At 54.4% G+C, this 23,783-nt stretch overlaps 2 protein-coding genes across 5 annotated transcripts in view; one reads left to right on the forward strand and one right to left on the reverse strand.

Moving 5' to 3' along the window:
• The window catches only part of STARD8 (StAR related lipid transfer domain containing 8), a 64,571-nt gene extending 61,080 nt beyond the window's left edge, over nt 1-3,491 (forward strand). For all 4 annotated transcript variants that reach the window (XM_032996059.2, XM_032996062.2, XM_032996061.2 and 1 more), the window contains 4 exons: nt 9-224; nt 665-882; nt 1,077-1,253; nt 1,478-3,491. In XM_032996059.2, the coding sequence (XP_032851950.1) occupies nt 9-224; nt 665-882; nt 1,077-1,253; nt 1,478-1,595 (729 nt within the window). In that variant the 3' untranslated portion in view covers nt 1,596-3,491. The remainder of the gene's footprint in view (nt 1-8; nt 225-664; nt 883-1,076; nt 1,254-1,477) is intronic.
• Nucleotides 1,653-23,398, reverse strand: LOC104358702 (relaxin receptor 1). The gene is made up of 18 exons (XM_032996063.2): nt 22,884-23,398; nt 17,870-18,016; nt 17,001-17,090; nt 16,802-16,907; nt 16,124-16,195; nt 15,202-15,273; nt 14,718-14,789; nt 13,431-13,502; nt 11,521-11,595; nt 11,191-11,262; nt 8,667-8,738; nt 8,427-8,498; nt 8,077-8,148; nt 7,897-7,968; nt 6,291-6,520; nt 5,451-5,861; nt 4,090-4,305; nt 1,653-3,765 (listed from the first exon to the last, which is right to left on the reverse strand). The coding sequence occupies exons 1-18, from the start codon at nt 22,930-22,932 to the stop codon at nt 3,578-3,580; spliced, it is 2,160 nt and encodes a 719-aa protein (XP_032851954.2). The 5' UTR covers nt 22,933-23,398; the 3' UTR covers nt 1,653-3,577.
• Between the last annotated feature and the right edge of the window lie 385 nt (nt 23,399-23,783).

A 23,783-nucleotide genomic window follows, 5' to 3' on the forward strand; every position in this document is an offset into this window, starting at 1 on the left:
GCTTGTAGGTCTCCCATGACATCTTACTGCAGCTGAGCAGCTCCTATATGGCAGCAGATGCTTACCCCCATCCCCTGACTGACTTTGTGTGCCAGGGGGAAAGCAAGGATTTACACTCCTACTTTGAGCAGAGTGTCCAGAACCTGTTGAAAGAGTCATCGGAGAAATTCAAGGGGTGGCTGAGCACGCCAGGACCCCTGAACACAGAGCTCTCCTGCAAAAAGGTAAATGCCACCGTGTGGAGGGGGAGTTGGGGTCACACAAGGAAATGTGTATGGAGTGAGCACTGGGAGCCATGGGTCCTGTGGGCACCTCCTGACCTGCTAGCCATCCTTTGGTGCTTGTTCTCTTATGTGAGGAGGGATCAGGAACCCCTTCCCTGGCCAGGGGGGGCTGAGAGCGGGACAGCTCTAGGATGGAGGGTGCTCTGTGCCCAGCAGTCCCAGCAGAGAACCCAAGAGGTCGTTGTTAGTGGGGGAGCCAGCTGCCTGCGTCCTGCACCTCTCCAGCAGCCAGAGTAGCTCTCATCCCACCCCACCCTCACTAGCCAGCGATGGGACTGTGCTGCTCGATGGCAGTAGGAGCCATCAGTAAAGCTGCTTGGGGGTTAGCATGGTGGGGATCCCATGGGACAGCCTTCCTGACCCTTACTTTGACCTGTCAGGTTGGGGACGGGCACCCTCTGCGCTTGTGGAAGGTCTCCACGGATGTTGAGGCCCCTCCCACCACGGTCCTGCACCGGGTGCTTCGGGAGCGTCACCTCTGGGATGAAGACCTGCTGCAGAGCAAAGTGGTAGAGGCCCTGGACAAGAACTTGGAGGTCTATCACTATGTCACGGACAGCATGGCACCCCACCCACGCAGGGACTGCGTGGTGCTCCGGTGAGGGCAGGGAAGGACCCGAGGAGGAAGGTTTGGTCTCTGGTGGATCCCATCTGGCCCCAGCCCTGGCTGTTCTTCCTTGGGCTGGACAGGCTCCCCAACCTCCTGCTTGTGATGCGGACTCCGAGGGCTGGGCAGGGGCTGCCCACGGGGTACATGGGGACGGAGCTGAGCGGGGCCACTTTGTCCCGCAGGCACTGGCGCACGGACCTGCCACGGGGAACCTGCCTGCTCATCTCCATCTCGGTGGAGCACGACAAGCTGCCAGTGGAGGGAGGTGTCAAGGCCATCGTGCTGACGTCCCAGTACCTCATCGAGCCCAGCTCCATGGGCCGCTCCAAAGTGACCCACATCTGCAGAGCTGACCTCAGGTAACAGGGGGGGCCTCGGTGCCGCTGCATCAGCCGCCGGGGAGGTTGATGGAGCAGCAGGTAGTGGTGGGGCACAGGATCCACTTGTCCTTCTCCTTGCCTGGCCTGGCCACTGGAGCTATGCCGAGTACCTTTCCCTGAGCAAGAAGCGATGAGACGCTCCTGGGTGCTTGTCAAGGTCTCTTCTGCCCCCTCACTCTCCTCCTGCCTATTCCCTTCTCCAGGGGCCGGTCTCCCGAGTGGTACAACAAGGTCTTTGGCCACCTCTGTGCCATGGAGCTGGTGAGGATCCGAGACTCTTTCCCAGCCCTGAGTCCCAACAGCCCTGAGACCAAGATCTGAGGCGCCAGGAAGATGCTCTGTCCTGTCTGCTGTAGACTGGCCGGTGGATCCGACTTGCAGCTCTCAAAGAGGAGCATGGTGCAGGCAGCTGGCCGGGGAGGGGGAGGCAGAGGTTGGCGTGCTCACAGGCACATATTTATAAGCGTCCTTTTACCCTGGGCTGGGCATCCCCCATCCCACCGTCCTGGTTGCTGCTTCAGCTGCCCCTTGCTTGATAACATTGTGCCACAGGTTGGCTGCAGAGGCAAAGCCATGCAGCCCACGCTCTCTGCAGGAGGGGTTGGCGAGCGGAGGGAAAGAGAGGGGCTGTGGGGTGACACCACCCCCACCCCCCAGAAAGGCAGCCTGCAGGCAGGGCTGGGAAGCAGCTGGCCCACGTTGAGCTGGGAGCAGCTGCAGGGGTGAAGGTGCATGGGGCGAAGCGGGAGGGCACGGGAGAAGTGAGCGGGGAAGATGATGCCATGGCTGTAGGTTGCAGTGCTGTGTCAGGAAGTGAAGGATGGGCAGCGAGGGGTGGATCGTGTGTGCATTGTCACCTGGTGAGGACAGCCAGAGAGCCACTGCAAGAACCTGTTTGGTAGTAGAAGAGGCTGCTGTTCTGAGAGGAGGGGGCTATATACAGATAGATAAGCTTCAAGTGCTAGCCCTTGTCAAGGGGCAGAAGGAACCTATTGCACCTTAGGTGCTGAATTTCACAGCAGAAGAAAAGGCTCCCTAGCCTTGGACCTTGCTTTTGCTTGGCTAAAAGCCCGCTCTTGCATACTAGGTTTCAGAGGGGCTGGATGGATGATGTTCCAAGGCAAGCCCATCCCTTGAAACCAGCCTCCCCCTTGTTTGGAGGGGCAGGATCAGTCTAGAGCTCCAGAGCAGCTGCCCAGGTAGCTGGCTGGCTACAAGCTGGGAAGGGACAATGCCCCATGGGGGTGGTTATGGGGAGGCACAGTGAGAGGGAAGGACAGAGCCAGCACAGCAGCTCCCCTTTCCTTACTTCTCTTGGGGTTCACACTGCACTGCCCTGGAGAGGGCAGGAGGGCAGAGCAGCCTTGCCAGCACCAGCTGCACCATGGCAGCGCTCTGGGCTGAAAGCTTTGGCCAAGGCTGGGTGAGCACACCTCAGAGCTGTGCTCATCCCAGCTCCCGAGGGGACAAAGCCAGCAAAGCAAGGGAGTCCACACCAAGCTAAGCACCTGCCAGCTGCCCAGGCCAGGATCCATCCCGTCCTGGCCTCTGCAGTAAGGTGGGGAGGTGGAGGTGTCCTGGCTTCGCCCCTCTTTGAGCAGCTAGACGGGGCAGAGCCCATGCCCCTCCTGGGCACAGAGCGCCCTCGCTACCGTTACTCCCTGCAGAGATATCCATTCCCCTTCCCATCCCTCACTTTCCTCCACGGAGAAACTGTCCACCGTGGCTAACAGCACCCAGAGAGCTGACCTGGTTTCTCCGTTCAGGCAGGGACCCAAGTTACCAGACAGCGTTCCAACTGGAAGGCAACACGACCCACACATGGGAGCGATTCCCAGTGTCAGTTTTGCCGTAACACATCCTATCTGTCTCTCTTTCGGTAAAAAAAAAAAAAAAAAGCAACTCAGCCTGTATTCTGTGTTTTTATATATATATTTTATATATATATAAAAATATAACTAACAGTTGGGGGAGTGATTTTTCTCCTAATATTTTTTTAAAATGTTTCTTTTTTTTCTATCTATAAATACTTGTACAGTTGGAATATTAATATATGACTCCGGTGGTAGAGTTCAGTGCCAGGTGTTGCTCACTTAAGAGATGTGTATTTTGTATTTAAGGGACTTTCATTTTGTACCATATGAAACAGCAACAGATTGTTTGACTTGGATGAGGGCTGTTTTTCCCCTCTGTGTAATTAATAAAATACTAACGGTATCTGCTGGTGGATGAAGAAACCTTCATGCTTAGCAATTTTCCATTGCAGAAGCATCCTAGAGCTGAGCAATATGTCCCAGGCAGGCTCAAGCGCTGCTGGCCTGCAGTGTCACCAGGGTAAAGCTCTTACGGGACTCATGCTGCTCCAGCTGCTTGGTCTGCAGACAGCCCTTCACCTTCTCCTGGAAGGAGGCCGTGGTGATGGTGTAGAGGATGGGATTCAGGGCACTGTTGATGGGCAGGATGAAGATGACCACCCAGGAGGTAACAGTGCCTGTGCCAACAAGGACATGATGTTGGGCAGCTGAGGGGAGGCTGCCCAGCACCCAGGGGTAACCCACCTGCTCCAGCCCATGCAGCAAAAGGGGGGGCAATGCTGTTTGTGAGCTCATGGAGGGAAAGGCAGCCCCCATGGGGAGGAGTAAGGGCCCAGGGAAACCAGTAACAGTGTCCATCTCCTCTTGCAGCCCAGGTGTGGGTGAAGAGAGCTCCAAACTCAGCAGCACCTACATCAAGGGGCTCCCAATCCAGGGACTCAAGGCAGGCAGAAGCCAGCGGTGGGATCTGCTTCAGGGCCTTGCGGGGAAGGGGGGTTCACCTGGTATTTCCAGCTGCAGCAGGGAGAGCAGCTTGAGGAGGAAGATGGGTATCCAGCAGAGAGCATCAGTGAAGACGATGAAGAAGAACCGCTTTGCAATGGTGACTTCCCGGGAGCAGACGCCTCTCTCTGCTGTTTTGGACGCAGTGATGTGGATGGAGTAGAACATGCCAGAGTAGGCGAAGACGATGGTCATGAAGGCTGCGAGATTCAAGCCTGGAGAGGAAGAAATCTCACTCTGAGCATAGCCGAAGTGCAAACCTCACGAGCCAGGATTGGCAGCATGTCTGGCAGCAGCAGGACTACTTCTGCTTTTGTCACTAGAGGGAGCAGAGACAGCAGCCCTGGTTAGTCCTGAATCCAGCCTCAGCCCAGTGATGCCCATGTCCATGGCCAGCTCTGGGATGAGGATGGGCACAGCTCTAGGCTGGAGCAAGGACCCTCCCCAGCCTGGGACGGCAGGCAGAGCTGGCATCCCATTTTACAGGGTCCCAGCAGGATGGCAGTGCCCTGTAAAGTCAGACGTAGAAGGGTTAGGCTTGGAAGGGACCTTAAAGATCATCTAGTTGCAAGCCCGCTGCCATGGGCAGGGACACCTTCCACTAGACCAGGTTGCTCAAAGCCCCGTCCAACCTGGCCTGGAACCCTTCCTGGGAGGGGGCAGCCACAGCTTCTTTGCTTCTTTGAGCACCCTGTGCCAGAGCCTTACCACCCTCACAGTAAAAAATTTCTTCCTTATATATAATCTGAATCTTCTCTCTTTCAGTTTAAAACTATTACCCCTACCCCTGCACCCCCTGATAAAGAGTCCCTCCCCACCTTTCCTGTAGCCCCCTTTAAGCACTGGAAGGCCACTATAAGGTCTCACAAGAGCCTTTTCTTTTTCCAGGCTGAAGAACCCCAACTCTCTCAGCCTGTCCTCATAAGGGAGGTGCTCCAGCCCCCTGATCATCTTTGTGGCCTCCTCTAGACCCTCTTGGACAGGTCCATGTCCTTCTTATGTTGGGGGCCCCGGAGCTGGACACAGCACTGCAAGGGGTGGTCTCACAAGAGTGGAGTAGAGGGGAAGAATCCCCTCCCTTGATCTGCTGGCCACACTTCTCTTTCTGCAGCCCAGGACACGTTTGTCTTTCTGGGCTGCGAGCGCACATTGCTGGCTCGCATCCATTTTCCATCCACTAATACCCCCAAGTCCTCCTCTGCAGGGGCTGCTCTCAATCCACTCATCACCCGGCCTGTATTTCTGCTAATGGAGGTGGTGCACCCTGGAGGGGAGGGCTGGGCTGAGCTGCCCTGCTCCCACCAGAGAAGCCCATCCTGCCCCATGTTGTCCCCATCCCTGGGTCCCAATGTAGCCTTACCCAGGTAGATGGTGGCAGAGTAGCCCCGGGCACTGGGCCGCTCGCCCAGCTCGGACTGCAGCGGGAAGCACACCCCATTTCTCCCGTAGTAGTTCCCAAAGGTGTCTTTACACCACAGGGGGATAATGCTGAGTGAGAGGCCCAGAAGCCAGATGGCTGCTAGCACCAAGATGGTCTGCTTCTTGCCAGCTTGGTGGTGGCTGAACGGGAAAACAATGGAGAAGTATTTCTCCAGAGTCATGTAGGTCAGCAGCAGAACTGACACCTCGGAGGAGAGCATGGCCAGGCTGCCCACCAGCTGGCACTGGAGGCTGCCCATCCAGCCCTGGGCATGCTTGTTGTATTCGCCCGCGTATTTGAGGTCGAAGGCTCCAATGACAAAGAGGTAGATGCCCATCAGGCCGTCTGCACCTGGAGGGGGGACAAGGTACAGTGAGAAACAAGCACCAGTGGGCAAATGTAGTCTTTTGCATTAACACCATGGCCAGAAAAGCCATCACAGAGCCATTGTGAAGCCCTGGGCAGCCTTTGGCTTTGTGTGTATATATATCTCTCTCTATATACACACACACACACACATATATAGATAGGTATATATAGAAAAGAGCTGCCTGCTGGTATTTGTGAGCACAGACCTGAGGGAAGGGGCTGAGATGCCCCAGGCACGGAGGGATGCCCAGAAACCCATCTGCCATCAGCACAAAAAGAAAGATGGCAGCAAACAGGCCCCAGCTGCGCTGCGGAGGGCTGGCATCAGCTAGATGGGTCCTTGCTGGGGAGATGCTGGTGGGTAGCTCAACCATCCCGGTTCCCTCTGCACCCCCCTGCCACCCAGCTCACAGCACAGGGACTTGATGGCCATGGTGTGCTGGCTGTTCTCTGTGACGATGAAGGACCGCATGCAGATGACGAAGAGGTTGCCGAAGCAGGTGAGGCAGGCAATGACCCAGACGAAGACGCGCAGGATGATGTTGGCGAGGAGGTTCTCGAAGGAGGAGATGCCGTCGGTGTTGGGCTTGCAGCTGCGCACGTGGGGTGCGTAGCTGCAGTACTGGAACTTCTTGAAGTAGCTGTAGGGTGTGGGGGAGGAAGGTTTCCTGGCTGTGACCAGGAGCAGGACCATGGTCCAGCATGTGCAGCCCCTCTACCTGCCCGCTCTAGTGTCCTCCAGCCCCTCAGCCACGTTTTCCCCTGTCTAGGTAGAGAAGGGCTCCCCCCACCACCTCACTAGCCAAGAGCTGGGGGACTTAGATAGACCAGGGGAAGAGAGATGGGGAGGTTAGAAGGATGAAGGAAGCAGAAGCAATGTGATACCCTCCCTGTGACAGCACCCGGGGCCAGGACCGGGACCTGCGGGGGACACGGAGCTGAGCAAGGGGGGCTCCCCTTTTGCAGGGTACCGCAGCTGGGTTTGGACACTAAACAAGCAACACCCCAAAGTCTTTGCAAAACTGGCTGGAGGCACCCCAGTGCTTTTTGGATCACGTACCACAGCCGCACACTCTTAAATCTGCCACTATTCAGCACTGTCAACTGATAAATACAAGAGTGTTTTGCTTCAACCCATGACTCTTACAAACTAACATTTAAAAATCAATCCCTTATTCAAATCCTTCAAGTTCCATTAACAGGTATACACATTTTTCCCCTGCATATTATTTCAGATTAGTCTTTTTAAGCCTTATAAAAGCCAACCTACATAAGCTTAACAAAACTCTACATTAGAAAATGACTACAAAACTGCAGTGCAAGGCTCATTTCTACTTAATTATAGATAAAAGGAGAACATGATTTCTTATTATGAAGTCAGGTAGAAAATCTACCATATTTATAGTACAAACAGACCAATTACGGAAAGGAAGATGCACAGTTATCTTTCATTACAGGTACTTTAAAAGGACCATCTGGAGAAAATGAATGATTTTTTTCCTCCATCCAAAGAGAAGCTGAAGCACTCACAGCTGGCATCATGGTCTGGTTTCCACCCTGTGTGTGATGCCTGTCCAGCGTGTCTCTCTACACATCTCTGGGGTTCCTGGCTCATTATTTCAGACTCAAGCAAAAGGACCTCTAATGGGATTGCTTAACCACAGCTCTCAGCACACAGTCTAGCATGCCTTGGCCTGACAGAGTCAAACTTACCCACATCGCCTTTGCAATGTGCACCTTCAGAAATACAGATCACCCTTTGTATTGCACGTGCACCCACAGCTCTGCAAACTGCTCCCTTCATGTGGGTGAAACACTCCCCTTGCTCTAAGTAACCCCCGGCTAGGAGACCCTCTTGCCCTCAGGGCATTTAAACAGTATCATCATGCTCAGGGGCTTCCAGTGGTCTGAAATAACTGGCTCACAGGTGTAGGAGCGAACTGGTTTCCCTCTCCACACCCATCACCCCTGATCACACATACCAGGGTGGCAGCAGCCACCCACTTCCCCCACTCACATGTGGGAGAGGTTGGTCAACTTCTGGAAGGTCAGGTTGTGGATGTTGGGGATCTCCAGTCCTTCCAGGCTCCTGCAAAAGGAAATCAGTGGAGGGGGTGCTGTGAGCAGCCCCAGGCTGAGTTTGGGGCTGCCACAGGTGGAGGCAATGCTGTAGGGTCAGGGACATTGCGGGACTCACAGAGAACGCAGCTGGGACAGGCTCTCAAACTGGCTGGGGAAGATTTCTTTCAAGGGGTTGTAGGAAATATTCCTGAAAAGAGATGAGCCTTTGGTATTTTTCCCACCTGGAAGCTGGAAGTGAGGGCAAAGGTGTGTCTTCCTACGACTCTCCCCCCTCAGGATGGGCGCACAGCCCCAAAGCAGGTCTGCAATGGCACCGTGCTGCAGGCAGACCCGCAGGGAGGGAGCACATCCCGCCAGGGCCACCACGGCTCCGGTGGGTCAACAGCCCATGCACCAAGGCCATCTACCCAACACAATGCAGGGGGGCAGGGACACCCCCCAGGGCAGCACAACCCCAGTACTCACAGCTGCTGGAGCTCAGCCAGGCCGTTAAATAGAGAGGAGGGGAGCTGGTCTAGTCTGTTGGACGATAGATCGCTGTGTGAAGGAGAGCGGTGTTTGAGGACACCAAGCCTTGCACCTGGGGGTGCTGAGCACCGAGGTGCCCGGGGCAAGGGGGAAGAACAGGGCCCTGAGCAAGGTCCCCATCCCACGCCCTGCCTGTGGGAGAGGGTGGATTGGAGCAGATGATGGCTGGAAACTCACAGCTCCACCAGCCTGTTCAGCCTGGAAAACGTCCCATCTTGGATCCACTTGAGCTTGTTTCTGCGCAGTATCCTGGAGGAGAAGGAAGGGGAGAGATCGGGTGTGTACAGCACAGCCCTGCACACCCTTCAGGAGCATCGTCTGCCCCCCGGAGTGGCTGTGAGCAGCTGGGGATGCTGGCGTGGCATGGGGCTCACCCGCGGGGTGCGCCCAGCCCTGCTGTGTCCCTCCAGAATGCACCGAGCCATAACTTCACCTCCAGCACCTCATGGGCCAGCGCAGCCAAACGCCCTGTTGTCGTGGGGAAGGTCTAAGCCAGAGCCCAGCTCGCAGGCACAAGGCTCCATCTCACACAAGCCCACAGCTCAGGGAAGAGCCCATCAGAAGTGTGGAAGATGAGCAGAGCTGGTCAAAGTGCTCAGAAGTAAAAACCCAGAACAGCGTGCAAACCCTTTCAGGGCAGCAGGAGCAGAACCCTGAAGGACAGCACATGCTTGAAGGCAGCAGGAGACCCTGTGAGTGCCATGACCTGGGGACAGTGCTCCTTGGCAGAGGCTCACATCAAGCAGCCGGGCTCTGCTGAGCTCAGATGCCAACCAGGGCAGCCCACTGTAACGTGGCTCACGGCTTGGCTGGGCAGGGTGGGGGGACACGGGAGGAGTCTGGCCAGTGTGATTCATCCCACAAAGGCTGAACACAAGCCCCTGCCTCAGCTTCGTGAGCAGGGGCAGCAGATGTCTGCTGTGTCACAGCAGAACGTGTTTACACCATCAATCTTGCCTGTACGGACGTTTCCATGGCACTGCCATAACATCCCCAGGAAACACGCTGCTGATCAAAGCCAGCAGACTCAGCTGCAGAAGGATGGATGGTGGAGTGGCAGCTCAACCCCCCAGCATAGGGGGCTGTGGGCAGCTCTCACTGGAGTTAAAAACGTAGGGGTGCATATTTTGGGGATTAAATGCCTATTGAGGCTTCTCCAAGAAAGGCAAGATAGGGGAACAGGGTCTTTGTACAGCAATCTTAGTCTGGAAAGTCACAACAGCGCTTTCCAAAGAGCTCATCCTCGGAGAAATTGCATGGAGGCAGTGGTCAGAGGACGACCAAGATCGGTCCCCATGGCCCACCAGGTAAACTGCAAAGGGGATCTTCACCCCATCCTCATCTCCATCTCTCCACAAGCCAGCCTGGGGCGGCTGCTCTTCACTGCCCGACCAGGGACTGTGAGGTGGGGGCAGGATGGAATATTGCCCCGGCAGAGCTGCACAACTTTCAAACACACTGCTCAGCATCTGCATCACCTGCTGGGACCCCCCTCAGGAGCTGCAGGAGAAGAAGGAGCAGCCATGAGATCGAAGCACCCAACGCCTCTGCTCTGCTGCTACCGGCCACGTACCCCACTTCTGCACAGAGCACCCAGGCAGCACCAGGACACTGCTGCTGCGGTGTTTGCCCTCGGGGCAGAGGTGTGCTTCAAAGGAAAGGGATATCTGGGGAGAGCAGCTCCTGCCAGAGACAATCCCATTCCAACCCTGTATCAGCTACTGTCCAGATAAGACCTGGATTTACTTGCTTGCTTCGATCCAGCAGCAGTGGCCCAGGGTCTGGTGATGCATCCCCAGTGATCTCAGTAACCATGATCGCTGATCCCCTGGGAGGACAGCTTGGCTCCCCATCCCACTTCTGCTCTCCTGCCACCACCCCGTGGCCACTGGTAGCCTTGTGCTCGTGGCTAACATCTGTGCAGCACACAACTCTCCTGGCCTTATCTCCTGGGTTCCAGGGGCCATATATATCTCCTTGGGAGATATATATGACTGACACATGAAGAAAAACTACACCCTGTGAGAGTCCTGTGCATCACCGAGGCAAATCCTCTGCCTTTGTAAGCTTGGAAGGGCAGCTGGGTGAGAGCTCAGCCCCAGGGCCAGGAGGAAATGGGGCAGGAGCTGGCTCCAGGCAGGGCAGTAGACACAGCCAGATGGTGTTTGACATGCAGAAAGCCAGCTCACAAACTTTATGGTCTTCCTCAGGGATAATTCTAGGGGATTGAGATGCCAGCAGTTGGGTCTGGACTGGCTGTGAGCTCTAGCACTCACACACCATGAGAAGCTTTTTCCATGCTGTGTCCTGACACTGTCTCCCACCCCAAGAATGTCCCCATTCAATTTGGGCAGCCCCCCATGGGCTGGTGACAGGGTGCTGGGACAAGCCCAATAGGTCCCCAGCCCAGGGCGAGCTGTTCTTCAGCCAAGAGCTGCTGGAAAAGGCTCTGGGACCCCTGTTCAAGTCCCTACAAAATACATACAAAATTAATGGAGCTGACTACACCACTGATGCTGCATACAAACATGGGCTGAAACCATTAAATATGCAACAGCAGCCCCTTACCCGGACCAGAGCAGTGAGAAATTGGGGGGCCCAGCTGAGTTCTGGCTATCCCCACTCCTCCCTTGTGTACCTGTGATGGGACAGGGTCTGCACCAGCAAGCAGAGGCCATGGCAGGGCCCCCAAGGTACTCACAGCACCGTGAAGTCATGGCACTCCTGGAAGATCGCCCTGCGCACCGCCCGGATCCGGTTCCCTTCCAGCTCCCTGCAAAAAAGCAATCACAACTGCCGCTTCCCCAGGCCACCCCCGTACATCCCCACCGTGCTCGAGAGCTGCCCAGTGTAATCCCTCACCTCTTTCGCTTGCCCCTCCCTGTGCCCCCCACCCACTGTGGGATGCTCCCAGCCCTTTCTGCCCCTCCTCTACTCCAGGAGCCCAGCGGGGAGCAGGAGCAGAGGCTGCAGCAGCACCTGCCCACGCCGCACGCAGCCCGGCCTCGCTGCCAGCAGGCAGGGTACTCACAGCCAGCTGAGCTTCGGCATCTCCGCACAGAGGGACACATTAGGTATTTGAGCCAAAGAGTTGTTCAGCAGGTACCTGATTGGGAGGCAATAAGGAAAAACAAGGTCACAGTACGGTAACGTCTGCTCGGGACACAACTCCACGCGTGGAGGCGATCCTGCTGCTGCTCCTGGACCACACGCTGTTTCACAAGGGCTTTCTGCTGGTCTGTGGCCTCACAGGGAGGGACATGTGCACTGTATGGGCTGCTTGTGAGGATACCTGGGGCTGCTTGTGCGAACCCAGAGCAGCGTGGCTGTGGCTACACCGGCATCCACGTATCCCAGCAGCGCAGCCATGGCCACGTGAAACCAGAGAGCAAGTTCAGAGGCCACGAGCCCAGGCACGTGGCTGTTAACAGCAGTGTGGAGCTTCATTCACCTTCTTTGGGAAAGAAGTAAAGGTAACAATATGGGGCTCACTTAGCGGCTGTGGGAGATGCTCTCCAGTGAGCTGTGATGAGCATGTCACCAGAAGAATGGTGCATGAAAGCAGCAGCAAATGACCCTGGAGTGACAGCCAGTAAAGGCAAATTTATAGCCTGAACTCCCGCTGGTGTTTTTCCCAGCACTTTTGCACATGCCTGCGTGCACAGTGTTCCTCACTGCACGTTTTGTGACCACAGTTTTAGTTTGTTTGATTTGCTAAAAAAAAAAAAAAAAAAAAAAAAAAATGTAGAAGGATAAACAGAGTGCGTCACGGAGCAGAGCGGCACTGCTGCCAGCGGTGTGGGAAGGTGGGGTTGCAGGGAACGCTGACCCACCACAGCCTGCACGGCTCCTCCTTGGGGGACAGAGTGGGGAGACATCTGTGGACACCAAGTGCTACCCAGGGTTTGCAGAGAAGCAAAATATTGGGAAAATACTGGGGTCACAGCCTCTCTTCCCCAAGCTTTCTGCCAGCCTTGGCTGCCCTCTGTCCCTGCTGTGCTGATGGCTCCCCTGTCCCTGGGTACAGCTGCAGCAGTTACCCAAGTCCTGTACACCCCCAAAAACAACTTTCAGGCTTTTACAGTCATCTCCAGCAGAGATGGTGCGAAACCAGACCAGCAGCCACGGCTGAAGCACTCTCCTTGCAGGTATACGCCCAGGGAATACAGCTTAAAAAGTGGTCAGATGTATGCGAGTATATATGTGCGTCTGTGCACTCGCACACACACACATGTGGTTTTTCCACTGCAACAGCCAAAACTTCTCCCCTAATGCTGACCCCATGCTGCTGCCAAGGTTTCCAATTGCTGTTCTGAACTATGGAGAAGGTGTTAAAGTCATCTTCTCGCTATTGCAAAATTGTTTTCATGGTGGTTAAGGCCATTTCATTATCCTGTTCTTCCATCTTGGAAATGTCTGGACCTTAGCAACCCCTTGGCTCGAGGTGCCCTGGTGTGAAGACACCCAGCAGAGGGGCAGGCAGCAGTGTGGGAAAGCATCGGATCCTGTTTGCAGCTGCTGACTCAAGGAAAGCGGTCAGCAACCCAAACCGCAGGCACCACTAACCATCCTGCTCATCACTACGTGCTCTTCTCAGGACAAACTCCCCATGCATCTTGCCTGTCCCTATCCCAAGCAAAAGCAAATAACACTAGTTTTAATTAGAGTGTGCTGAGAGCAGGAGGTGGCACAGAGAAGCAGCAGCACCAGCAAAGTCTGATGCTTCTGCCTGCCTGCTCCTGGAGATGGGAGTGAGACAGACATCTCCCTTGTACCATCACCCTTTGTGCCCTGGGGAGGGAAAGGAAGCCACAGCATCCTTGGCTTGCCCCCAAAAAGGCTAGAAACTGCCTGAAAAAGGGGTGCAGAAGGTACTAGGCAGACCCCACAGAGCAGGATCTCCCCAAACCCCATGAGAAGGCTGCCCCTGCCCCTACTTACAGGAAATACAGTGACTTCAATCCTGCAAACATCGTGGGGATGATCTGAGCAATCCTGTTGTTGTCTAGCATCCTAGAAGGAGAAGGGGAGATGTGAGAGGAGGGGACACAGAGAGGTGAAGGAGGCAGCAGGACTCTCCTGTCAGGGGAAAGCCCCCACATTTAGCTGGGGGGGACATACTGTCCCTTCTCCCTGCAAGCTTCCACAGACACCCATCCCCAGGCAGGGCTCTGCCCCCTTCTGAAGCCTGACACACTCCCCCCACAACCCCCACTTTGAATCCTGCCCAGGCAGCCTTGTCTGAAGCGTTAGATCCAGCTGCAGGGTCTGGATTCCTTCACAGTCAGGGTTCGTTGGATTTTTCCTCTCTTCTGCTGTGAAATAAAGATAAATTAGAAACCATTTGGGGAATTCAGGGCTGTGCTTGACTTCTCAAAAGCCCTCTGGCCTGTTTGCACCATAGACCACCCTCTGGGAGCTGCTCACCCTCTGTTTTCCCTCTTTGATTTAAGGAATAACTGTGCTGGTCCCACAGCAAGTAAGAGGAGGGAAGCCTGGAGGGTGCCAGACCTGCCCGAGCTGCTCCTGCAAACACAGAAGGGGAATGAACCATCTTGTAAAGTGGCCTTTACGGTTTCTCCTCTGCAGCAATACCTTTATAAGCTCCGTGTGTAAAACCACACACCGCACGGGCCCAGATCAAACAGAGCCTTTGAGGATAAACAGAAGGGAAGGATATTAGCTGTACTTTGAATTTAGGCTTGTATCATTCAAGGGGATGGAGCTGCCAGTCTCTGTGTTTAATAGCGCACTTAAAGCCTTTTATACACAAAGCTCCAGTGCTCTAGCCTGGGAGCTGAGGCTGTCTCTGCAGGAATCCCAACACCGTGCCCTGCCACAGCTGTGGCTGCTTTGGACCAGCAAGGGGAGCGTGGCTCAGCGAGCCCCTGTGGGGACCAGCCAGCCATCATGAGATTTCAGTCAAGACCACGTCCAGTCCATGCTAAACCTGGCCTCAGTAACACGGGAGGGAAACTCAAACAGGAATTTCGTAAAAGAGCTGCAGCAGAGTTCAATTGTGCCCTGGTCCCCAGGGCTGGTGGGGATGTGGAGAGTCAGCTGGGCATCGCACCCATTACCACCATGGCCCCCAGCATGGGCACGTTATCACAGACACCCCAAAACCACCACGCCCACTCTTTTCCTCCTGTAAGAAAATTAAATTATGGTAAACATGAGGAAGAGTCAGGATCAGTCACATCTTCCAGGACCGGCAGAGGAACTCACAGCCACTCGAGGCGATGCAGGTCCTCAAACATCCGGGGCTTCAGCTGCGCAATCCTGTTGTGGCTGAGGAACCTGGAACCGGTGCAGAGGAGGAGAACGATCCTCAGTCACCACTGCTGACCAAACCTGCTTTTCCTAAAGCTGTTCTTCCTGAGCTGCCCACAGCCCCTGGCTTTGGGTGCCCATGGGACCACCTCCCTTAGCAGCTCAAATGCAGGATCCCAGCTCAGGCTGGATAACGTAGAGATGGGAACAGCTGTGTTTGTAGGAGGGGAACTGCCTCTGCTCTGCCCCATGTTCACTTAAAATCCCTGCAACTCCAGCTTAAAGCATGCTTGATGCAGTCTCTTGCAGGAACAAGAAAAAGGGCTCAGAACCTGGCCTCGAGCCAGCTGTGCTGTGAGTATGCCAAGAGGAGCCGAGGAGGGTGTCCATCCCAGGGCTCCTCTCCCCAGGGCCCCATAACGCAGACACCTTTACTCACAATGTTTTAAGCTGAGAAAGTCCAGCAAAGGCTTTGGGTGTGATTAACCAGATCTTGTTGTTTTGCAAAAACCTATTAAAAAAAAAAAAAAAAAAAAGAACAGAAAAGAGATTGTGGAAGTATGTTTTCTAAGGGATTTTCAGGGTCCACAGTCTCTAGGGAAGAGAGGGATGTGCCAACAGCAGAGCACCAGCCACATGGCTCGCATAGCTGGCTGCTGCCTGCCCAGCATCATGGGCCAGCTGTCCCAGTAGTGCTCGGGGACAGAGGTCCGGGCTGCAGCCCCTGCTCTGCCACAGTCTCCTTGTCTCAAGCAACCCTGGAGAGGCTGTTTTCCCTCTCTGCCTCATTTACTCTATGCAAAGGGAAAGAAGCTGAAGGGACAGATGCCTGATGGTCACAAGCGGCGGCTGTGAGCTGCTTCATGTGCTCATTGCTGTACGAAGCTGCCTGCCTGTGAGAGCAAACACCCCCCAGACTGCTCCGCTGCATCCCTCCCCGGTGCAGCAGCCTACAGAGGTGATGGGCTGAGAAACCAAAGAGTTCAAGCCCTTCAGAGCAGGACAGCTTGCTTGCAAGGCACCTCATGCCATCACGCACAGGGGAAGCTTGTTGGCCAACACAGGCACTGCTCCACAACCTGCTCACCCACCCCTAGGGAGCGGCGTGGGGGGGGGGCAGCGTGTCAGGAGCTTGCAGTGCCCATAGCAGGCGTACCACAGGTGCGAGGAGTTGAAAAAAGGCTGCTGTCTTCACAAACATAGTGTCCCATCAGGTTGCACTGTCCCAGACAAAGATGTCCTAACAAGTGCACACACTTATTCCTCTACACATGGCCCCACCACTGTGGACCTGGGCATCCACTGCTCTCCTCTTTTATCACAAACAAGCCAAAAAGCAGGATAAAGAAGGCAATACTCACAGCTTCTTCAGACTCCTGTACCTAGCAAACTGATTGTCCAGTAGAGAATGGATTTCATTTTTCTTCAGGTCCCTAGAAGGAAAAGAGAAGGGGGAAGTGAGGGAATAAAAATCAAACCCAAGGCCAGCAGATTAGGACAGAGGAGAGGCCTTTATCAAACAAAACCAGTGAAAACTAGACCTCCTCTTCTTGTGCACTACAAACAAAATGCAAGGCAGCTGCTGTTCATTAATGCTACATTGCTAATTGCCCTCCCAATCTGCAAGCATTATTTGCCACAGATGAGTTTTTCCACACTCTCCTCCCCTCCTAGACCCTGCTTGGTGTGTGCAAAGACAGCCCAAGCAAGGCTCAACATCACTGATAGTCTCCAACCCTGTGCACCTTGGCAGGGGGCTTAGCAGGGAAGGCAGCGTCCCCAGCCTGCACCCCGGGCAGGATCTGGCCGTTCCTGGTGCCCAGCTCAGTGCTGTTGTGGGAAGGTTGCAGCGAGTAGCTGAAGCACAGCAGAGAGGGGTCTGTCAGCACGGAAAGGGCTCTTTGGATCCAGGGACAACAAGTAAAATCCAGGGATTTTATCTTCTTCCCTTTAAACTTGTTTTCCTGCCGGGTTGGCGGTGCGTGCCTTGCTTGTGCCTCTCCTGGGGGAGAGGGATGCATGACCCCTCTGCTACTCACATCTTGGTCACGTTGGAGGAGACCCAGGGGACAGTGGCAAGGTCCTGCTCGGTGCAGTCTACAGCCCAGCCCCAGCACCGGCACCGCTCTGGGAATTGCTCCAGCCCTGGGGACAATCAGAGGGGACACGCTGAGGGGAGTGCACAGGGGAGACCCGCAGCACGGGGAAGGGTGCCTAGCCCAGGGGAGGATGGCTTACAGCAGGCATCATCCTCGTCTTCCACCGCCATCCTGCTGCTCCTCGCAGACAGCACGTCGCCCACAATCTGCAGCCAGCCGCTGTCATCCACTGCAGGGCAGAGAGCGGGGACCGCTGTTACAGGCGCCAGACATCGGTGTGGACCAAAGCCCCAGCAGCCTCGGGACAGGGTGCTGGGTCGCACGAAGCCCGAGATGTGGCCCCAGCCTCACAGATGTACTGGGCAGAACAAAGATTCACCCAGCCCCATGGCATGTCTCCAAGCACAGTCAAAAAAAAATTTTCTTTCCTCTACATCTAGCACCTCACCTAGCCCACTTTAAGGATACCCTGGGCCAGATGCTGCATCCAAGCCACTCAATCAGCTCCCAGAAGGTATGAATTTGTCCAGTCTCTAACTCATTTATTTATACTCCCGGTCTCAGCATCCCTGAGAAAACAGCTCCACAACGGCACTATGTATTGTGCAAAGAAAGGAACTAATTTTGTGTTCAAAGCTGCTGAAACCACGTCCTGACTGACAGTGGAGAGGCCCTCTGCTTTTCTGCCTTTCCACCACACTTTAGAAATAACTGCCCCAGCCTTGTAGCAACAAGGATTTTCCTGCACCGCAGCCTGGGAGAATCCCTGCTGGAGGAGCTCCTCCCTGGGGGGCACACACAGCTGCTGTGCCAGCACGGTGTGTAAATGCAACAGCTGGGGAAGTAGCTGGGTACGAAAGCAGATCCGGGATTCCTCATGCTGTCATTGCTGCCAGGAGAAGAGCAATCTCTGCTCTGATGAGCTTGTGGTCCCGGATCCTGGCATTCCCAGGTCTGGGGGTTACTCACCCCGAGGGCATCCCTCTTTGCGAGGGGCTTGCTACTTACCACAGTTCTCCTCATCTGCTCCGTTGTCGCAGTCCTCCGCCCCGTTGCAGTGCAGGGCCTGGGGCAGGCAGACCGAGAGGTTGCCGCAGGGGAACTGCCCCAAAGGACACGCATACCCGTCCCTCCAGGAGTGGATCAGAAGAGGCTCTGCTCAAGGAAGAGGGGTGCTCAGCACCGGGGCAGCACCTCCCACCCCTGCAGATGCTGCACCGTTGTCTTCAGGGCGCTGAGTTCCTGGGGCCACATCCTGCTTTGTGCCCAGCTTTTTGGTGGCTTTTTGGATCAGAGCAGGGCTGGAGGGCTGAAGGGCATCTGTGCTGCTGCCAAGGATTGACATCGCCACACTGGTGCCCCACAAGACCGTGCTCTGGCCAGAACAAGAGTGAGCTGGCGAGGTGCCGGACACCACTGAGGAAGCACGAGCACACCCCAGGGGAAGAGGGACCAAAACCCTGGCTTTTGGAGCACTATTTAGCTGGCAAAATGCTGCCCTGGAGCCAGAAGATCTGGGCAGAGGCAGTTCTGCTGAGGAGCACGTGGAAATACAGAGCCTTAACACACCAGCCACCCCTATCCCCCAGGTGCAACCTCATCTCAGGGAGCAAAGCTGCCTTGGCAGCTCTGGCTCCCCTTTCACTGAGCCCTTTTCATCAGAGCCCTCAAATATAGCCAGGTGCAGGCTATTATGAACCCTGTTCATTAATACCCTGCAATTATCCATGGCAGAGACATGCTCCAGATCCACCTAATCGTTTCCACAGCCCTCTCTGATCAGTGCTCTGGGAAGTGGCAGCCATCAGACACCTGGGGAACGCGGCTGGGGGAGACCCAGCTTGTTGATCAGGATTTTCTCCAACTGCCAGGCTATTAATGGCTCATAGTGCATGCTATAATTAAAACCACTTTGCTTCGCTCACACCCCCTCCTGTTAACCATCTCATCAACAAGCACTGCAGTGTGACACAGGAATGAATAGAATTTTGGTGTGACTCGCAATGCCCTGACAGGCAGCATCATATGGGCACGGTCCCCTCTGGCTGGTGCAGCAGCTAAACCACAGGTGCCCTGTCCACACCAGTGGAGTTTTCCTACAGACAGGTCATGACTGGACCTGAGGAAGTTTTCCATTAGACTAGAAATATCCCGCTTTCTGCAATAGCTGGCTGACATAAGTGGCGTGCACTGCTTGATATCTCTGACTGGCTGGGGGTTCTGCAAACCTGTACTGGGATTTACTGACACATCTGGGGTATTTGTTCTGGGGAAAACAAGGACTCCAAACCCATGCAAAACCCAGTGGATTTAATCAACATGATTCAAAGTGTTTTAAGATTTGGAGCAGAGTCTGTTGTGGCTCCATAAATCTTTCCTGAAAACTGGAGCCATCCCAAGCACCTCTGGAAGGGATCTCCATCCACCTGAAGCCATAAAGCAGGTCCAAGTGACATTTTTAACAGACCCACACCATTGCTCCTCTTCATCTCCCACCTTGAATAAGACAGGACCCCATGTCCCAGGCATGGGGCTCAAAAGGAAACTCCATTTCTATGAAGTTTTGAAGGTGAACTTTTGCCTTGTATGGGGAGCTGCCTGCCTGCGTGTGGGAGCTGGTGGGGGGCAGCTCTCCCTCCCCAGCTGGGGACTCCTTGGCCTGATCCGACCCTCCAGGGAGCTCTGGGGCCGGGGGCTCCACACTGTCAGAAAGGACCGTGTCCCCTTTACCCCAAAAATGTGGGTTGTGGCCTTGGTACCACTTGTATAGCACACTGGACTTTCAGAGACTTCTGTTTTGGCAGTGCCTGTCTTTCACTAGTCTTTTTGCAAACCAAGAGGTAATTTTAGATTTTTATAAATCCTTGTGCATATACTTCTGTATTAGAAGTGTCTAAACCCACAGGGGTGTCACATGTGCTACTGCAGAACACTGAAATGTGCAACAACTGTCTGCCTGGGATGTTAAAAAGCACATGCTCACAGGTGTCCTAAGCAAATACTAGCCTCCCTGCACTAGCAGGAGCTCTCCCAGCATTGCATGCACGGGCTGCGACAGGGTCCTGTGCAGCTCCCATGCAGCACTTGCTGCGAGCACCCATGAGGTGGTCTCGTGATGAGGAGCAACTTCCAGCTTCGCGCAGGTACTTCACACTGATATACAGCGCAGACTTGAAGTGTTTTGACACAAACATCCTTTTATTTAGTTTTTTGCACATGCTTTTATTATTTGGTGTGATCTGCCAGCATGAGGTATTTTTAATAAGCTTGATAAAACTCTTTTATTGAATTATTAACACTCAACAGATCTATTAGAAATAAACTTACACTTAAACTTGGCTCAAATTTTTATTGTATTTGATGCCTTGGAGAAACAGGTGCTTAGGAAAATGAAAAGGAGCAGTCACATATGACAAGTGTGCATTTGTCCATCTTGTAAAGCATTAATTTGTTAGAGCAATTGCTTGTGTATGCCCTCTGTGAGATACCCACACACCAGAGCTTTCTGCTGGTTTTTATTCCCTCCTTGAATGGGCATCCTTGCTCAGTTGCTGATTCACACCTGACTGGTGATGGGTCAAGAACTTCTGGCTGAGAGCAACTCCACGAGCACCAGCCCTGTTCCTCATAAAGCCTTTTCTGTATGCTGCTGGTTTTTTAGGACACCTGTGAGCATGTGCGTGGGGACCAGCTGTCTCCCTCACAGCATCCTGCATGCAAAACACGCTGGCAACGGTTTGCATTAGGTGCAGGGGCAGCTCTTGTGCTGCAGCCAGCGCAAACAGATCCCCAAGCACTCCTGAAGACAGTCCTCATCAGTCTGCCTGGAGGACCACTGGAGTCAAGCCAACCTGTCAAAAAGCAAGTTTGCTGAACTATTTAATGTGCTTTCTTGCGTGCACGGTTTTAAGCACGCCCATGGTGGTCCTGTTGCTCCCTCGGTTGCTATCTCAGCTGGCCCGTCCCTGCTCACGCTGGCGGGGAGCTGCGCTTTGGCACAGCTCCGCAGGATCCCTGCAAGATAAACACCTAACCAGTGAATTAAAACCTGGACAAAGACTAAGGGCAATTAAGAGCATCTCACTGCAAATTGTTCAAATGGGAAACCTCTTAAAAGAGGTCGGAGTGGTGGCAGGAGAAATGAGATTTTGGATGTGCTGTCGGGTCCTGCCCTTTCAGGCAGCAGAGGCAGCGGCTGGTGAGGGGCTGGGCTTGTAAGAAAAAACGTGTCTCCTTAAGACAGCATTTAGGGTGGTGAAAGAGTAAGAAAACATAAATGGGGGGATGGGGGGGAGCAGGATGGTGCAGGACCCCTAGCTTTTGCTCTCTTGCAGCCCCGCAGAGGGAATAATGTCCCTTACCCTCTCCAGGTCCTGTGAATGGAAGCAGATCTGACCCCAGCCCTGTGACCTGAGCTTGAGTTCCTCTAGAGGGATTTTTTCCTGTCTCTGTTCCACTTCTAATTACCCAGGTAGGCTCACTGTTGCATACTGTCATGTCACGCAAGTTTCTGGCTGTTTTTTTAGTCTGAATTTATGTAGGACCCAGAGAACAGGAACCTTTCCAGGGCCTCCAGGTCCCTATTGCAAACAGCGTATCTGCATGTAAATACTAAGAGAGAAGAGTTTATACATATATATATTTATATAAATAAACACAGATATCTTCTATTTTTTCAGGAATGATGCTCAAGCCCGAGTCCCAGCCAAACTGATGCTTTCCAGCCACCCCATAGGACCTCGTTCTGTATTAACCGCCTCCAGGGCCAGAGAAACTAGGGACTGTGCTGGACAGAAATCAGAGAAGCAACCCAAGACAGGAGAGGAGAAAGTGAAAAAAAACCCAACAAACCAAAACAGGAAAAGCCTATGTTTTGGGCAAGGTAAAATGCTGAGAATACAAATGATTTTCAGACAATCCACCTTATTAGATAAACTGACCTTCCCTGGCAGAGGCAGGACGGGGTGGGCAGGGGCACTGTGCTGCAGCAGGGACCTTCCTGCCCCAGCTCTGCAGGGCCTCGGAAGGAAGCACAGCCAGAGCAGCCGGCCAAATGTAGCCAGGATTAACCTCAGCATCTGCCTCGACTTTTCACAAGGGCCACCCGGGACTGTAAACAAAGCCCACGCATGACCAGGAAAACGGCTGTGACCAAGTTCTCAGGAAACTAACAGGCTGAATGAACCGTGCTTTTGATCCACATTGCCTCTGCAAAGAAACTGTGGGAGTTCTGCCAGCAAAGTCCTGGAGCTGCGGGACATGGTCCAGGGTGCAGCATCGCCTGTCCCATTCGTCTCTAGCGCCCAGGCTCTCTGCACCATGGTGCATCCCCGCAACCCCCTTCTCACGGCACACCGCACACTATCGCCCCAACATTTCCTGTACAGAGATGGACTGAGCTGCACCTAAAGCAAACCACTCTAAAGGAGACATAAACAATTAACAGATTGGAGAGAAAGTTTAACTCCCCCCTTCCTCCCACAGGGCAGGAAAGGAGGGAATAGTTTACATTGCCATCCACAAAAGTAAACCACAACAAATCAGACTAAAATGGAAACAGCACTCCTGCCTTTTCACCATTCCCCTTCCTAATTTTCAGCAAAAAGTGCTACTTTTTGATCTGTTTTTTGTCCACGGCTCCCTCCCCTTTCAGACCGTATCATTGGCACGGAGGCTGCATCTGCTCCCTTCCACTCTTGTACTTGTTTTCTCTTCTCTTGAACAAAAGGCAGAATCACAATTTGCAGCTATCTCTGGGTTTTACAGGTAACACAAGTGCCCAGAAAAATGAGCAGTTAGCAGTACAGATAGCAGTGTTATCATGCACGCAACTCTCCTCACAGGACAGCACTTTCTTGGTGGAACACGGCTGTCTTCAGGCAGCCCTATGTCATGCGTCAGGATCTTTACCAAAATCCCACTATAAAATTATCTGCGATTCCTCCCTCCCCCAACACCCCAGCCAAATGGTCTGATTTCCTCCCCACTTTGGATGACGTGACCTGCAAAGACAGCCACTTACTTGTAGCAGCATAGAAAAGCGGTGGCAGAACGATCAGGAGCAGCCTCATGTCTGCAGCTGCTGGCGGGGCAGACCCCAGCCCCGAATGGCTTAGAACCCTCCCGGGTTTCTTGGTGGCAGCGGGAGGAGAGAAGGGGAGTGTGGAGATGCTGCGGGTCTTCTGCTAACGTACACGAAGGCACTGATGTCTCCCAGGAGAGCACACACGAGGGATGATACAGGTTGTCACCGGTCCCCAAGAAGCCACGAGCTGCGTGGCCATCACTGTCCCGGGGAAGGTGCCGGTGCGGCAGCGGTCGGGCGCATCTGCAGCACCTCGCAGCCCGTGCGGGACTCTGCACATAAAATCCAGCGAGGGGATGTGTATGGCAAGGAAGGAAGAAGAGAAGGAAATTAATCCAGTCCTTCGACCAGGAGGGTGCAGCCCTTCTCCTGTGCTCCCCACCGCAGGGGTGGCGGGGGGCTGTGCTGTCCCACCTGCCCGCGGGACACCCTGGGGTGCATGCCCCAGGGGAGCCCAGGGCCAGCCTGGGGAGGAGGAAGAGGAGGAGAAAGAGGAGGAGAGGGAGGAGGAGGGCTGCTTCCTCCCCAAGAGGGCCCTCTGCTGGATTTTCAGTCAGTACCTGGGCCCACCCGTGGCATCCATGGGGACCTCTGCCCCATCCCTGCTCTGCACGCCCCGCTCAGCCATCCCAGTGCAGGGACAGGGCAGACACCACCCTGAGCCTTCATTTAAGCACACATTGGGGCACTCAGACATTGTGGGCTGGGGTCCAGGCGGGTTGCAGAGGGCTGTGGGTAGGGGCAGGGGCTTCCCTCTCTCCCCACTGATGCTGTGGACACCCTGTCCCCATCCCTGTGCTGTCTGGGGCTCCCTCCCTGCACACCCTGACCCTGTCC

Source organism: Tyto alba, unplaced genomic scaffold (assembly GCF_018691265.1).
Source record: "Tyto alba isolate M040663 unplaced genomic scaffold, T.alba_DEE_v4.0 Super-Scaffold_5, whole genome shotgun sequence".
NCBI lineage: Eukaryota > Metazoa > Chordata > Aves > Strigiformes > Tytonidae > Tyto > Tyto alba.